We start from the raw sequence: 14,468 nt of genomic DNA, 5'->3' as shown, positions 1-14,468 counted from the left end.
ACTCAGTGAGAGGGCTTCTGGGAAATGTACACTCGCTTGTGCGCCTGGTTTAATAAAAAAAAATAAAAAATGTTTTACATGCATGAGCTGCTGGATTTATCCAGAATTGAATTAAAGAAAATAAAGTTATTTATAATACAAAAAAGGAAAACATTATGCAGATCATCAAATATTTGAGATTTTGATGTTTTTATGTTAAATAACATGCATCTTAAAGCAATAATGAAAAAGACAATTGGATTTTAAACTATATATTTTATTTTTCAACACTTCCACTTGTTTTTTCTACTTTAAAGTATATACTTTTATTAATAATTTTTCTTGTTCATTATTATATTTTTTGTATTTTAGTTTTTTTGTCCAAGTCTGTTTTTATATGAATTAAATATAATGAAGCGTATTAAATATACACAAACATTTTCAAACATGAACATCAGAGGAAAGACCTACTAGATTGTCTTTGACTTTAAGTATTTTATTTATATCAAAAGGTTAAAACACTTTTTTCAAAGTATATATATCGCTGAATATTTACTTTTATTTCAGTATTTTATTCATGATAAAATCAGAAATTGAATATATACTGAACAACTTTATGTATTTGTTTATTTCCTACCCTGAACACTGTATTAAAGCTGATCAATGGGAGGTGAGTATACTTATTGAATCACATATGATAAAATCCATAAAGGATAAAAGATCAAATGAAATGTTCCAGAGTAAAACCTTTATTATTCCAGAATTAAAAAAATGTCTGAGACGGGAGGCTTTAGCTCCTTTCCCTGCATGTTGGTGTAGTGGTGGTTTGCACTGTCGGATCCCAGTGAAGAACCTGGGTTTGATTCCTGCCTGAAGCTTTCTGAACCTTATCGTGGTGAAACGTTTCCGCCACAATGACTGGATGAAGGTTGGTGTTGGGCTGGAAATTCAATGTGTGATTCTGTTTTCCTTGTGAAGGTCCCACACTACGCGTCACCAATTCACCACGTTGATATGAAAGATCATCAAGCGGGCATAAAGATTCTCAAATCTCATTTATTTTGCATGTTAAAAAAACAAATTATTCCACAAAAAAACTAATGAAAATTTACTACATTTGATCTCTGGATTGACTAAAGGTGACGTGTCCCTTTAAGAACGTCCATAAAAAGCTCCTTGGAGCAGCTCTGATGCAAGTAAATCAACATAATTTGGCTTCAGCTGCAGAACTAATGAATGAGGTTACAATGTGCAGATGTTTTCATTGAGATTCAATGTGTGTACATCAGCAGACTCATGACAAGACCCGGGTTCGCTTCAGGAAATACTTCAGGAGACCTCCTTCGTGTCTTCTTACACCTCTTGATTTCATGCACGACACATGAATTTAAAGACGTTGAAATGTAACGTTAACTTACCTTTTCTGAATCGCTGCTCCTGGTCTGGTGCACCTCAGCCGTAGATCTTCTGCACATGCTCAGTAGGTGGACCATAAAAAACTAAAACAACCAACGGCGCCAACTCGTGGCCCAACATAACTACATCAATTTCAGCTTTTCGGTTGTTTCTGCGGAAACGTTATCATTTCAGACTTTGCTGTGTAAACTGCAACAGCAACAAAGAGCTGCAGGTACTCTGATTACATGTGATGTAAAGAGTAAATAGTGAAAATAAAGGACTGTAGTAGAAAACCTTTTTTTTTTCCAACATCACCTTTTTCCTGAAATTCAGAAAATATTTATTTATTTGCCTTGTCAGTGTGATGCTATTTAATTTGACGCAAATAAATAATAGCTCCTATAGTTCTTATGAACATTGAAATAAATTGCTTACATAGGCTTGAACAAATACCAATGCTACTCTTATTTATTATTAATAATTAACCAAATGCAGACGCTGACAAAACCAGAACCACATTCGCCTTCGAACACTTTGCATGTCACTCTTAATCAAGCTTTAATGTGTCAGAAAGTTCACAATATTGATCCTTTTGATAGGATTGCAGGATTATATCAACATGAAATAGATAAAACTTTACTCTTCTGTAACGAGGAGCTGAAATGAGTTGAATCATTTTTGTTCCAGTGAAGGAGCTCGCTGGTGTGCAGCTGCAAGGGAGGAAAAACCAGGCCAGTGTGTGTGTGTGTGTGTGTGTGTGTGTGTGTGTGTGTGTGTGTGTGTGTGTGTGTGTGTGTGTGTGTGTGTGTGTGTGTGTGTGTGTGTGTGTGTGTGTGTGTGTGTGTGTGTGTGTGTGTGTGTGTGTGTGTGTGTGTGTGTGTGTGTGTGTGTCACAGACAGGTGATTAATAAACATTAAACAATCCCTCCTCTCTCAAACACTCCGGAATCTGACGGGAAGAGCAGCATATGTTTGCCTGGAGGCTCCGAGAGAGATGGAGAACAGCCCGCTGAGTGTGTGTGTGGGGGGGTGGGGGGGTTAGGTTATGGAGGGGGGGGCACAGGAGGGTAATGAGATGGGAGGAGAGCGAGGGGAGATAAGGCAGGTAGGGAGGATGTGGTGGCTCGTGTTCGCCCCCCTGGTTAAATACAGTGAGAGACGGTCTGGGGGGGGCGACGGGGGGATGAGTTATGTCTTGTTGGGAGCTGGAGGTCGCGGTACTCCAGTTCTTGTGCTTCTGTCTCCGCGGGGGGTCTCTGCTGGAGGTCAGCATGCCGACAGGAAGAACAGTTCCCGAGTGAAAACGCATCGTGTTCATGTTTTACGTTCACACGGCAACGATGTCCGTTCCCACGGAAACGGCAGAAACACTGAAAACGATGTCCTTAGTGTGCCAGGCCACACGTTGGCACTGTTGCTTGATTTTGTAACCAAACCACACATGCATGCAGAGAACAGTACGCTGTGAACATCAAGAAATGGTTACTACGGCAACGGTGCGCACTAGCAACGTCTCCGCCCTCGACTCGGGGCGGAGCCTGGGAGTTTCCTAGAAAGTCTAATTTTCCCCGTTTCCACGGAGACGGAGCATTTTGGAAAAGTTCCACGTTGGGAGCTGTTCTCGAACAAACACCGGAGACACAACAAACGTTTTGCGTTTTCTCTTGAAATCGTTGCCGTGACGACAGGGTCTTAATATTCGACTACAGCGTGCAACGTAATATTACTCGATCGCAGAGAGCCGGATACGTCCATTACTGTAATTAAAGACTACTTTGAGTATTTGTACTTTTACGCATTCTTCTTTTTAAGTATCTACATATTTTATGCAAGTAATACAGTAATATAAGAGTAGAGAGGGAATTCCTCAAGGCTCCTTTTGGAATCTGCCTCATTTAATATTTTTTGTTTCTAGCTTGAGGAGTAACTTGAAATAATTGCTAGATATAAAACTCGTCTTTATGCTGATGACACTATAATCTTTCACCATTATTCAGGCGCTTGATGAACCTCAAACTGCTTTTCTCTGCCGTCTGAATTTGACTCTAAAGGACAAGAACATCATTATTTTTACAAGAGCTTTTTCTGAGAATTCAATCTGAAATAATTATGACTCCGTAAGAAAAAAAAGCTGCACTTGGCTTCTTTATTAAAAAACTGAGGTGATCTTTGGTTAACTCATCTGTGGGTAAAACTCTCCATCACATCTGAACTTCATCATTTTCCCTCAAATCCTCTCAGAAAATATCCATATCCACAATATATCCACAATATATCTACAGTATATCCACAGTATATCCACAGTATATCCATTGAAAAGCTGTTTCCTGCTCTGCGCCACAGTTCCTCTAAAATCCCTGCAGCTCCAACATTTCATCTCCCAGAGAGACTCCAAAACTCTTAACTTGACTGGAATGTGTTTATGTTGTTTTAACCTGAAGATTACTTTGTACTTCCACCTGAGTGTTTTTTCTACCAGTGAGATATATAAAATCACAGAGGTAGAAAGAAACTTTGCACTCTGCTCCAACTGCCGTTACTGTTAGATACTTAAAACTGTGTAAATGTACACATTTATCAATGTCGCTTTGCTTCAGGATTCAGAGTAAAGTACTTTGCAGTTGTACTTGAGTCTACTCACAATAAGTTTACTTGTGATTGAGTCAAATTAAGGATGGTAACGTTACTCGAGTACAAGTTCTCAAAACTCTTTTCTCCACTGCACACGACAGTAATCATGTAAAAAACTAAAAGTTACTTTTTTTTTTTCCTTAAATGGTGGCTGTCAGACACACGTTAGGGGCAGCATGCAGCCTAATTTCATCTTGAGTGATTTAAAACTGCCGTAATAACCTTGAAATTTAAATGTTTAAGTTTTTCCTCATTGTAGTACAGAGTATACAAGATGGAAATGTCGATATTTCCAAATAAGGCCAAATAATTACCACTGAAAATGTCAATAATCTCAACATAAAACCAATTTTAATGAAACTTTCTGGTGAAGAATGCAGTGAAATGTCCAGACGACTTCTCCTGGAGCTGTTGCATGATGGGAGTTTTTACAAACTGACCCTGAGCGCGAGGCTTCGAGCCACGTCTCAGATCTGTCTTCGATATTCTTAAGAAATACTTTCAAATGTTTGAATTTGGTGGTTTGGCAGGTCTCTCGTGAGCGAGTTTTAGCCTTATGTTTGACAACCTGCTTGAAATAGTACTCAGTTTCAAGTTGAAATACTGTGAAAACATTCAAGTGTTCTTCTTAAAAAGTACACGAGTGGTCACTCTTTAGACGTTCACATGTCAAAGGAACTCGACTCTCGAGCAGAAAGCAGCTTTTCTTAACTTAAGACGAGTTTAGTTTATTATGCAGGTTTTTAGAAAAAAAAAAAATCTAAATATTTCCTGAAAAACAACAAAGATTTGTATGTTGTAACTGAGATAAACACAAATTCAAGTCTTTGTTTGAAAAATAGAATAAAAAACTAAACAAACCCACAGTGAGAACATGCAAACTTAAAAAACAGACTCTTGAAACTCAACCCATCCTCCTTAATTCTTTAATAATATATTACATTTATGCCGTAATACAATAATAATAATAATAATAATAATAATCATAATAACAACAACAGTAATAACATTAATAATAAACATACACAGAAAGTACAAAATGATTTGTTTTTATTTACTTAAGTTACCAACACATAAGTACTTGAAAATAAAAGAAATCTCCTTGTAGCTGCCTCTCACTTCGTCCTCAACCACGAGAACTCAATTCCCCACGGACACCACCGAGCTCGTCCAATCAGACGGGGTTTAAAGTCTCCCGCCAAATACGAATAAAAAGTTCCAGCGGAGCGGAGAGCCGGGCGCCGTCTCGGATATGGCTTATGACGCTTCCCAGACGAGCTCCGACCGGACGGCGTGTGTGTGAAGTGTGTGTGGCGTGACTTGACTTGTTCATCCCAAAGAAAACACTAAAGTAAAACGAGGGGGGGCCAATAAATAAAAGCGTCATCCTGAAGAGATGCTGCGTGGACGCCATGGTGACAAACCCGCTATGGAGAGCTAAGAGAGGTCCATGCGTCTTGACGAGTGAGGTGGACACACGTTACAGTACAGATATCATCACAAGCCCCGCCTCCTCGCCCAGAGAGGCCGCAAGGGGTTCTGGGAGGTAAAAGTCTCAGTGTTCGTCATCCTGAGGGCGAAGGTAAAGACTCGAGGAGGGGGGACGGGGGGATGGGGAGTACATCAGTCTTTTCTCCCCCCCACGTTCCGGTCCGTCCGTGGTTTGCCCCGCCCTCTATTTGCCCCGCCCTCTATTTGCGGTGCTTCATCTCCTTGTCGTGGTGGCTCTTCCCGCCTCCTTCTCCTTTGTCCAGCATCTTGATGGCCTCGATCAGGTAGCTCTGGAAGGCGGAGAGCGCCGCGCAGAGGGCCGGCGTGCCGAAGCCGTGGGTGAGGAGGCTGAAGTGGGTGAGGCTGCCCTGGACGCCGGGCTCCAGGCACGGGGTGGGCCGGCTGCCGCCCAGCGGGGAGCGGTCCTGGGACATCAGGTCCACGAACTCCTTACAGATTTCCCTGAGAGGAGAGAGGAGGCGTTAGTTCCCTGGAGGAGCTGCTGGACACGCCCACTCACACAAACTCCCAGAGACAGAAGCAGCGTAGTCAAACTCCAGGTCGGTATCAGGTCTGCTCTGTTCTACACCTCCTTTACACGCCGTCTAGTGAAAACGGAAAACCCTCGTAGTATTTTGGGAAATGCAACTTTTCGAATGGATGAAACTCTTTCTGAAATCCTGCTACTGCACATGCTCACCACGGCTGTAGGAACTAGTTCTGCACATGCTCACAACTGTAGGAACTAGTTCTGCACATGCTCACCACTGGAGGAACTAGTAGTTCTGCACATGCTCACCACGGCTGGAGGAACTAGTTCTGCACATGCTCAGTAGATGAACAATCATCAGAACAAGGTTTCCTTGTGGTGTCATGACTCTCAGTCTATATCCTCCTAGACTTGGTACTTTTATTTTGACAGTCACCATAATAACAATCCAACTTGGTGGTTCTAATTTGACATGGCGTGGGATTATCTGAGGACAAGGAGGAGGAACTCACTTGGTGGCGAGCAGCATGCTGCGTCGTGTCGGCAGCTGGTCGGCATCACTCTGCCTGCACAGGTACTCTGCTGTGGCTCGGGCTGGAAACTCTGTTTCACACACATAACCAAAGTCCCGCGCCAGATGGACGGCCTCACCTGGAGGAGGAGGAGGAGGAGGAGGAGGAGGAAGGGGAGGAGGAGGAGGAGGAGGAGGAAGAGGAGGAGGAAGAGGAGGAGGAGGAGGAGGAGGAGGAGGAAGAGGAAGGGGAGGAGGAGGAGGAGGAAGAGGAAGGGGAGGAGGAGGAAGAGGAAGGGGAGGAGGAGGAGGAGGAGGAAGAGGAGGAGGGAGTCTATTACCACTGAACCAGGTTAGTTCCCATCTTTCCTTCCTCAGTTCTTCCTGATAATCACTGAATACACGATGAGATGGTCGTCCTGTACATTGAGGTGTATTGAACGTTTACAAACTCATAACTCTTCTTTTTACCCCGGAGACTAATTCTATATACTTAAACTGTCAAAATACGGAGAAATGTTTCACCCTAATTAAAGGATCTTTGTGAGGCGACTAAAGAAACTCTTTTGTCTTGTAAATCATAATAGTGTCATTGTTGGAACTTTGTATTGAACAAACCTCTCCAGTGAGGAATCCATCATATGACTCGTTATTCCTTAGTTCTAAAATAAGTGTGATTTCAGTTTCACACTTTAAAATAGATTTTATTAGATGAGAGCTTAAAAGAGAAACTTCCACAACTTTAAAAGGTCAAACAAAGTGAAAACATCAAAATGCATTTTGTGGCTCGTGGGCCAAACATAGAGCCTGGTGGAACTCCCGTGTAAGAATTCTTATTCTCATAAGGATTCCAACGTTTTTCTGTTAAAGGGTTAAAAACGGTCGTCACATAATTCTGTCCCTCCAGAGTTTAATGGATTCTGGGCTGATTGGTTCGACCCACCGGGGTCATTTAGGGTCACTTCAGACACGCAGCAGCCATTTCTCTCACTTTCCCCACTCAGTCAGCACACACACACACACACACACACACACACACACACACACACACACACACACACACACTGTGACCTGCATATACCCTGACAGAGAGAGACACATATCCACATAGAAATGTTCTCGCATGAGCACACATGAATAAACAGTGGCGGCTGTGTGTGTGTGTGCGTGTGCGTGTGCGTGTGTGTGTGTGTGTGTGTGTGTGTGTGTGTGTGTGTGTGTGTGTGTGTGTGTGTGTGTGTGTGTGTGTGTGTGTGTGTTCCCCCTACCCTCCACTAGAGATGTTAGGAGAGTGACGTTGGCGGCCTTGCGTCGCCCGGCGGGCAGGTTGAGGCCAATCTTCTCCAGACGCTCTCTCAGACAGCGGCCACCATTCTTTGACTTCGCCCTGAGGGGGAAACAGAGAGCAGTTTTTAGGAGGTGTGTGTGTGTGTGTGCGTGTGTGTGTGTGTGTGAGAGTGTGTGTGTGTGTGTGTGTGTGTGTGAAGCTGAAATCTCCCTCTGTTCTCCGTCAGCACACATAGTGTTCAGTTTTTATGTTTGGTTTTTTTCTTTTTTCTTTTTTGCCTTTTATACTCGTCTTGCTGCGGTCCTGTCCTGCCCCGGTTCACAATCCTTCTCTAGTTCAATATAACTGCATTTATATACTTAAAATCCACTGATCCTTCAAGTAAACACTCCACAGACATTCAGATTCATGTTACACACACTCAATTTAAATGTTTTAGTTGAAGCTACAGCAGCAACATCTTATATATTATATCAAGTATAATGGATAAGAAGAAAATATATGAACTCAGAATAAATCATTAAAAAATCTTGCCCTCTAGTTGCTTCACACAGATCAATTAAAAAGATTTGTTTTAACGTTTTAACAGCAACGCTGTCAAAATTCCATGTAAATTTCAGGAAATGTTGATAATAATCTACATTTCACCAACAAAACTAAATGAAAAAGTCCAAACTAATCAGAATAAATCATCAGTGTGGTAAAGGTTCAGTGGTGTCTAATCACTGCATCCAGAAGATTTAAAGGATATATTTTTGAGGTTTTCCACCAGCACACTGTAAAGAAGAATCCTAATGATCTACATTTTGTCCAATAATATATTCAATAGAGGTCAAACGAAATCCAGATTAAAATGCAGTCTCTTCATACAGACAAATTAACCTGGAACACTGGTGAAATGAAAATGTTTTAATTATCGACATTACGCCATGAAGACATTTAGAAAATGTGCAAATAAGCTTAAAATAAATCAGTCTTGAATGTTTAGTCGTGTTTATTTGCTTCATCGGGACGAATAGAAAAAGGATTTCTACTTTTTGATCGACAACTTTGTAAAAATGATTTAATTCATTTCAGCTGAATTTGATATTATTTAAAATATCACAACAGAATATGAAGCAAAAACTCCAAATTAAATCTGTTTGAATTTAGTTGAGTTAATTCACAGACTTTTTTTAAATTACATTTAAATTCATCTAAAATTATAATCTTTTAATTACCTTATCTTCCCAGTCTGAGCTCCTGATTGATGCTTTTAAACTGAAATCAACTCCCAATGTTTCACGTAGATTCAATTAATCTCTTTATTGACGACGTAATTAAATATGGTGGAAAACTCACTAACGCTTCAGCACTTTTACCTGTAACTGATTACAATTTTTAGAAATGTAACTTGAGTACAAATATTCAGGACATTCTGTCACACGTGGAAAAGCTGCGGTGGAGAGAGTACTGGGAAGATCTACTCAAAACTACAGCGAAGGAACAAGTATCTAAATTACTGTTTGGTTCCCGAGGCAGAGGAGTACTCTAGAGGGGTACTCTAGAGGTAAAGGAGTACTTTTACAGCTGACAGTGTATTATTATGAAGTGAGCATCTGAATGTCCTTGCAGAGGAAACTGTGGCTTTTATGACTCTTTAGATGTTTTAATGATGTCCTCTGGAAGTATGTGAGCCTGCAGGAGTTACTCCGAGTTACTCCGAGTTACTCCGAGTTACTCTGTGAGCCTGAGGCCGGCGTTCATTAAAGCGCACGGCTCCCCTTGTGATTCAGTCCCATGACCTATTTAACGAGGTGCTGTGGAGAGCAGCGTGTCCTCGCAGGGCTGAATGTATGTGATGGAGGAGTTTAACCCTTTAACGTCCAGCCTCATGTTGCTGAAGGTTCATTACAAAGTCTTGATCAAAGGTTTCAAGTAGGATTTTTTTTTTTTTTAAATCTAATAAAATGCAGGTTTATTATAAAGCCGGGTGTGAAATTGAAGGCCTGTTGGTCCAAAACCGAAGAAGTTCCAATAAGGCCAAAAATACCCAAAAGTAAAAGTAATACTACGTGAGAACAAAGCTATCTTCTTTATGTAATATGTCTGTCATTGAGTATTATTTTGGGGTACTTGTACTTGTATGAGAACTGTCTGACAAATTTCTCTTGGTAAACTGCCTCTTAAGTGTGGCTAGAATTACAAACTCAGAAAAACACTCAAAGTATCTCGGAATGAGTACATGGATCAGTTCAGTGAAGAAGCTTCTGATTTAATGAGGATCCAAACTCCATCGGCTCTTTATGCTCAAACAAAATGAAGAGGAGCTCAAACTTGTCAGATTCCTTGTTTCATCAGTCCTGTGGTTTCCTCCTGATGGGGGGGCTCAGGTGGCTCCGCCTCCCGTTGGCCCAACAGAGGGTCTGAGCTCCTTCCTCCCGTTGGTGTGTGAATGTGTGTGTGAATGTGACCAGTACTGGGAAGCGGTGGAACCGTGCAGTAAAAAGTGAAATCCACGTACCTGCGCAGGACTCCGCCCAGCAGGGAGGCGTTGAGGCACTCGGGAGGGGACAGGCGCCGCTGCACCTCCCCCACCGTCACCTTGTACTTGGAGGTGGAGCTGAGCAGCGACAGGCGGCCCGGCACGGAGCAGAAGACCTCGGCCGGGTTGGACACGGACCCCATGCCGAGTCCCTCCTTCCCGATGGACAGGGCCGACAGCGAGGAGCCGTTCAGCTTGGACGGGATGGGAACTGTGGAGGGGGGGCAGAGAGGACGGCGTTCTGACAACCACCTGGACATCGGCACCACAACGACGGAGGATGGACAATCTGCACTCTGCACACACAGCCGGGATGGGGGGGCTTCACATTCCTACGTGTCCACGTCTCGGCTGACCTCACCTGGACTACAAACATCTCCCATCAGGTGAAGAAAGCCCACCAGAGACTGGACTTCCTCCCTCCTCCACTGCTGATTCCTCTCTACCAGAGAGCCTCCTGACCTATCGCTGCACTGTGAGGGTCTCCAGCTGTACAGAGGAGAACCGGGGGAACCTGCAGCAGGCGGTGAGGGTGGCAGAGCACAAGGTGAACAGACCACTCCCTCCCCTCACACACATTCACACTCAACAGCCACAGAGGTGAGCGCTGCACTGTCACGGACCCCACCCCCCTCTGGAAGGAGAGACAGCTCTAAACACTGAGAAGACCAAAAGACCTCTGGAGATCTATACAGAACCACAAAAAACATTTAAAATATCTGGAAGGAGCTCAAAGGATTCTTTAACGTGAGTTGTTAGAGAGCTCTACTGTAACAAACCAAAAAGCTCTATGGAGCTCAAGAAAGAGCTCTGGGAGGCTCCACAAGCCCCGAAAAGAGTTTTGTGGAGCAATAAAAACATTTGAAGGGCGTCTTCAAATACATTCTACTGAGCTTTAAGGAGCTTTTAAAGGAGAAGTGACAAACTGCAGTGAGCTCTAAGGAGCTTTAAGATATTTGAGGGGAAAAAAGCTCTGAGAAGCTCTAAAAGAGCTTTCTGACAGCTTTAAAGAGTTGTAAAACATTTTGGAAGACGTGCAAAAAGCTTTTAAAAGAGCTTAAATAAATGATAAGAAGTTGTAAAATGAGCTGAGCGCTCTAGAGCGTCTAGACACAGAAAGAGTTGGAACCCCTGAAGAGATCGAATGAGCTCTGGTGACATGTTTTAAAAAATATCAATGAGGAAAACTTTATAAAAAACTTTGAAGCGTTGTAAAAATGTTTTCAGAAAAAAACTTTAAAAGTAGCCCAGAAAATCTGCAATGAGTTTAAAATGAGATGTAAAAAGCTCTACTAAGCTTTAAAGTAACTAAAACAAGCTATTACAGAACCCTTCTAACATTAATTATCACTTATTCCATGAAAAGACCTCGACGACATCTGAAAGAGCTTTAAAACGGCATAGAGCAGCATAGATAGTGGGTTTAAAATGAGCTGTGGAGAGCTCTACTGAGCTCTAAAACCTTGAAAGAGCCGTCAGAAACTTTTAAGAGTCTTAAATACAAAGTATATTTTATTTCTTTTAATTATCTGAGTATCCCGGGGGGGTTAGGGTAAATGATGAATAAAGATCATCAAGCTAAACATATGTGAGGAGTGTGTGAGGCTCTAATCTATGCAGCGTTATGTTCTCCCCGAGGTCCACGGCTCTAAATCTGGAGTTCCTGCTGCAGGTGGGCTCAGTTAACAGTTTCGTGTCGCGCCTCTGAGAACTGGCGTCTCTGCAGGGCGCCGAACTTCACCTCCGTCTGGAGACGGAACCAGAACCTGGACGGCAGCGTCACTGCAGCTCAAACCCTTTGCTCTGTTTCTAGAGCGTTTATACGTCAGCCCGTGTGCGACTCCACTTTTATTTGCAGATTTAAGACAAAACCAAGGAACAATAGTCTGTTTCAGCGACGGCTGAACACATGGAATCAGCCTTGTAGCTTCTAATAGTGTCGTTTAATTCACAGTCCCAGGGTTTGAATAATCCAGCAGATCTTCATGTTGACGACTTTATCTATGTTTATCTCCCCTGATTATCAAAAACACAAAGTTTTGCTTATTTACATTTTTCAATGATAAGTTTGTAAAATTTCAGGATTATTACCTGATTGATAACTTTGCATTTCAAGTAATCCACAGATTACTTCAGATTATTTCTGAAGATACAACAATTGAAAATGTATTTATTTGGACAAAGTTTGAAGTTTCTTGTTGTTTTTTTTTGCCTTTTTCTCTCCTTTTCTCTCAAATAAAAATATAGATAAGATTTTGCTTTTCATATTATTAAAAAATAGTGATTTCTTTATAGATTTTCTTATATCTGGTTTTTATTGTTCAATTTCAGTGATTCTGGAACAATTTTAAACAAAAATATAACCGTAATCACATTTTAACATCATTGTCCTACTTCTGTGGTTATTTTTACAATATTAAAGACTCTTTTTAATTCTAATTGATAGATAAAGGCATTCCATGCAAAGAGGATAAATTAAGATTAATAGATATGATTTTATTTTTTTTTAAATACACATAACCTTTGAATTTATATTTTTTTGACTTCAAAACCTAAATTGGATATAATGATATTCGATTGCATGTCATTTATACAGTTATATGTTTTGCAAAGTCTCACAAAAATCACCAAAATTACACACACACACACACACACACACACACACACACACACACACACACACACACACACACACACACACACACACACACACATATATATATAACGATTGTCTGTACATCATTGTTACAGCCCTACAATAAAACAGATTTTTAGTGAAAAATGACTGGCTAACCTGGTTCAGTGTACATTTATAAACAGACACGGTCACTTGCATCAGTTTTCTGTTTACTAAGTTGATATTCAAGTAGTTTGTCATCTTGTTTTCAGATAAATGCCTCAGTGAAGGTGAACCAACTGGGAACAGGTGATGCTGCGAGAGAGCAGATCTCAATAATCAGCAAAAATATTCTCCTTGTTTCCTAAATTGTTAGTTTGGAAGAAAAACCAGGTAATAGTAACGGTAGTGTGTAAAATATAAGTAATGCCTCTTTTGTGCACCGGGTGGCAGTAGTGAGTCACTGTTGTTCATTCTTTGTGGTATGTGTAGTTTTTTATTTTTGTTGTTTTTTTTTTACTTGAACGCAAAGATGCTGAGCACATGTGAGTTTTCCTGCGGTACTTGAATGCGTCATCAGAATCAAAGCGGTGAGCTGTTGTGGTCACGTTGCTCGGCGGAGGAATAAAAGCAGCACAAGGCTCCTTTAACACGACGCCCATTTCAAGTGGAAACGCAACATTTTGAAAAAGGCTCCCGAGGTGGAGCTTTTGGAAAACGTTCCAGCTCCGTCATGTAGACGAAGTGCAGCTACTGTGCATACTCACTGTTACCATAGCAACTAGTTTTTCTGCACATGCTCAGTAGAGACAATCAGAATCAAGTTTCCTCCGTGGTGTCGTGACTCCCAGTCCACATTCTCCGGGACTTATAGTTTTATTTTGACAGTCACTGTAATACCAATCCAACTTGGTAGTTTTATTTTGACAGTCACCATAATAACAATCCAACTTGGTAGTTTTATTTTGACAGTCACTGTAATAACAATCCAACTTGGTGGTTTTATTTTGACAGTCACTGTAATAACAGTCCCCCTTGGTAGTTTTATTTTGACAGTCACTGTAATAACAATCCAGCTTGGTAGTTTTATTTTGACAGTCACCATAATAACAATCCAACTTGGTAGTTTTATTTTGACAGTCACTGTAATAACAATCCAACTTGGTGGTTTTATTTTGACAGTCACTGTAATAACAGTCCCCCTTGGTAGTTTTATTTTGACAGTCACTGTAATAACAATCCAGCTTGGTGGTTTGTTCACTAGAACGTTCTCCCTGTGTTATTGTTTACAGCTCATTGTTCTCTGCTGTGTGTGTGTGTGTGTGTGTGTGTGTGTGTGTGTGTGTGTGTGTGTGTGTGTGTGTGTGTGTGTGTGTGTGTGTGTGTGTGTGTGTGTGTGTGTGTGTGTGTGTGTGTGTGTGTGTGGTTTCCTTACTAAAACCAACCACAGCGCCCACTAGTGGCCTAACATGAACTCTTCATGTTTCTCCCTGTGAACACGCGTCGTTTTCGTAATGTTCTTGTATAAACGTGAGACTT

General features: G+C 41.4%; 1 protein-coding gene across 1 annotated transcript in view; it reads right to left on the bottom strand.

Annotated features, from left to right (window-relative positions):
* Nucleotides 1–5,042: 5,042 nt before the first annotated feature.
* Nucleotides 5,043–14,468, bottom strand: part of tfap2e (transcription factor AP-2 epsilon) — a 16,597-nt gene continuing 7,171 nt past the window's right edge. The window contains exons 4-7 of the mRNA XM_080485695.1: nt 10,292–10,523; nt 7,769–7,887; nt 6,502–6,640; nt 5,043–5,961 (exon numbers count right to left, since the gene is read on the bottom strand). Of these exons, the coding sequence (XP_080341821.1) occupies nt 5,700–5,961; nt 6,502–6,640; nt 7,769–7,887; nt 10,292–10,523 (752 nt within the window). The 3' untranslated portion in view covers nt 5,043–5,699. The remainder of the gene's footprint in view (nt 5,962–6,501; nt 6,641–7,768; nt 7,888–10,291; nt 10,524–14,468) is intronic.

Source organism: Lipophrys pholis, assembly GCF_963383615.2.
Source record: "Lipophrys pholis genome assembly, chromosome: 17".
In the NCBI taxonomy this organism is placed as follows: domain Eukaryota; kingdom Metazoa; phylum Chordata; class Actinopteri; order Blenniiformes; family Blenniidae; genus Lipophrys; species Lipophrys pholis.
Note: the sequence above shows the minus strand (reverse complement) of the source record. Positions and strands in the feature narration are given on the sequence as shown.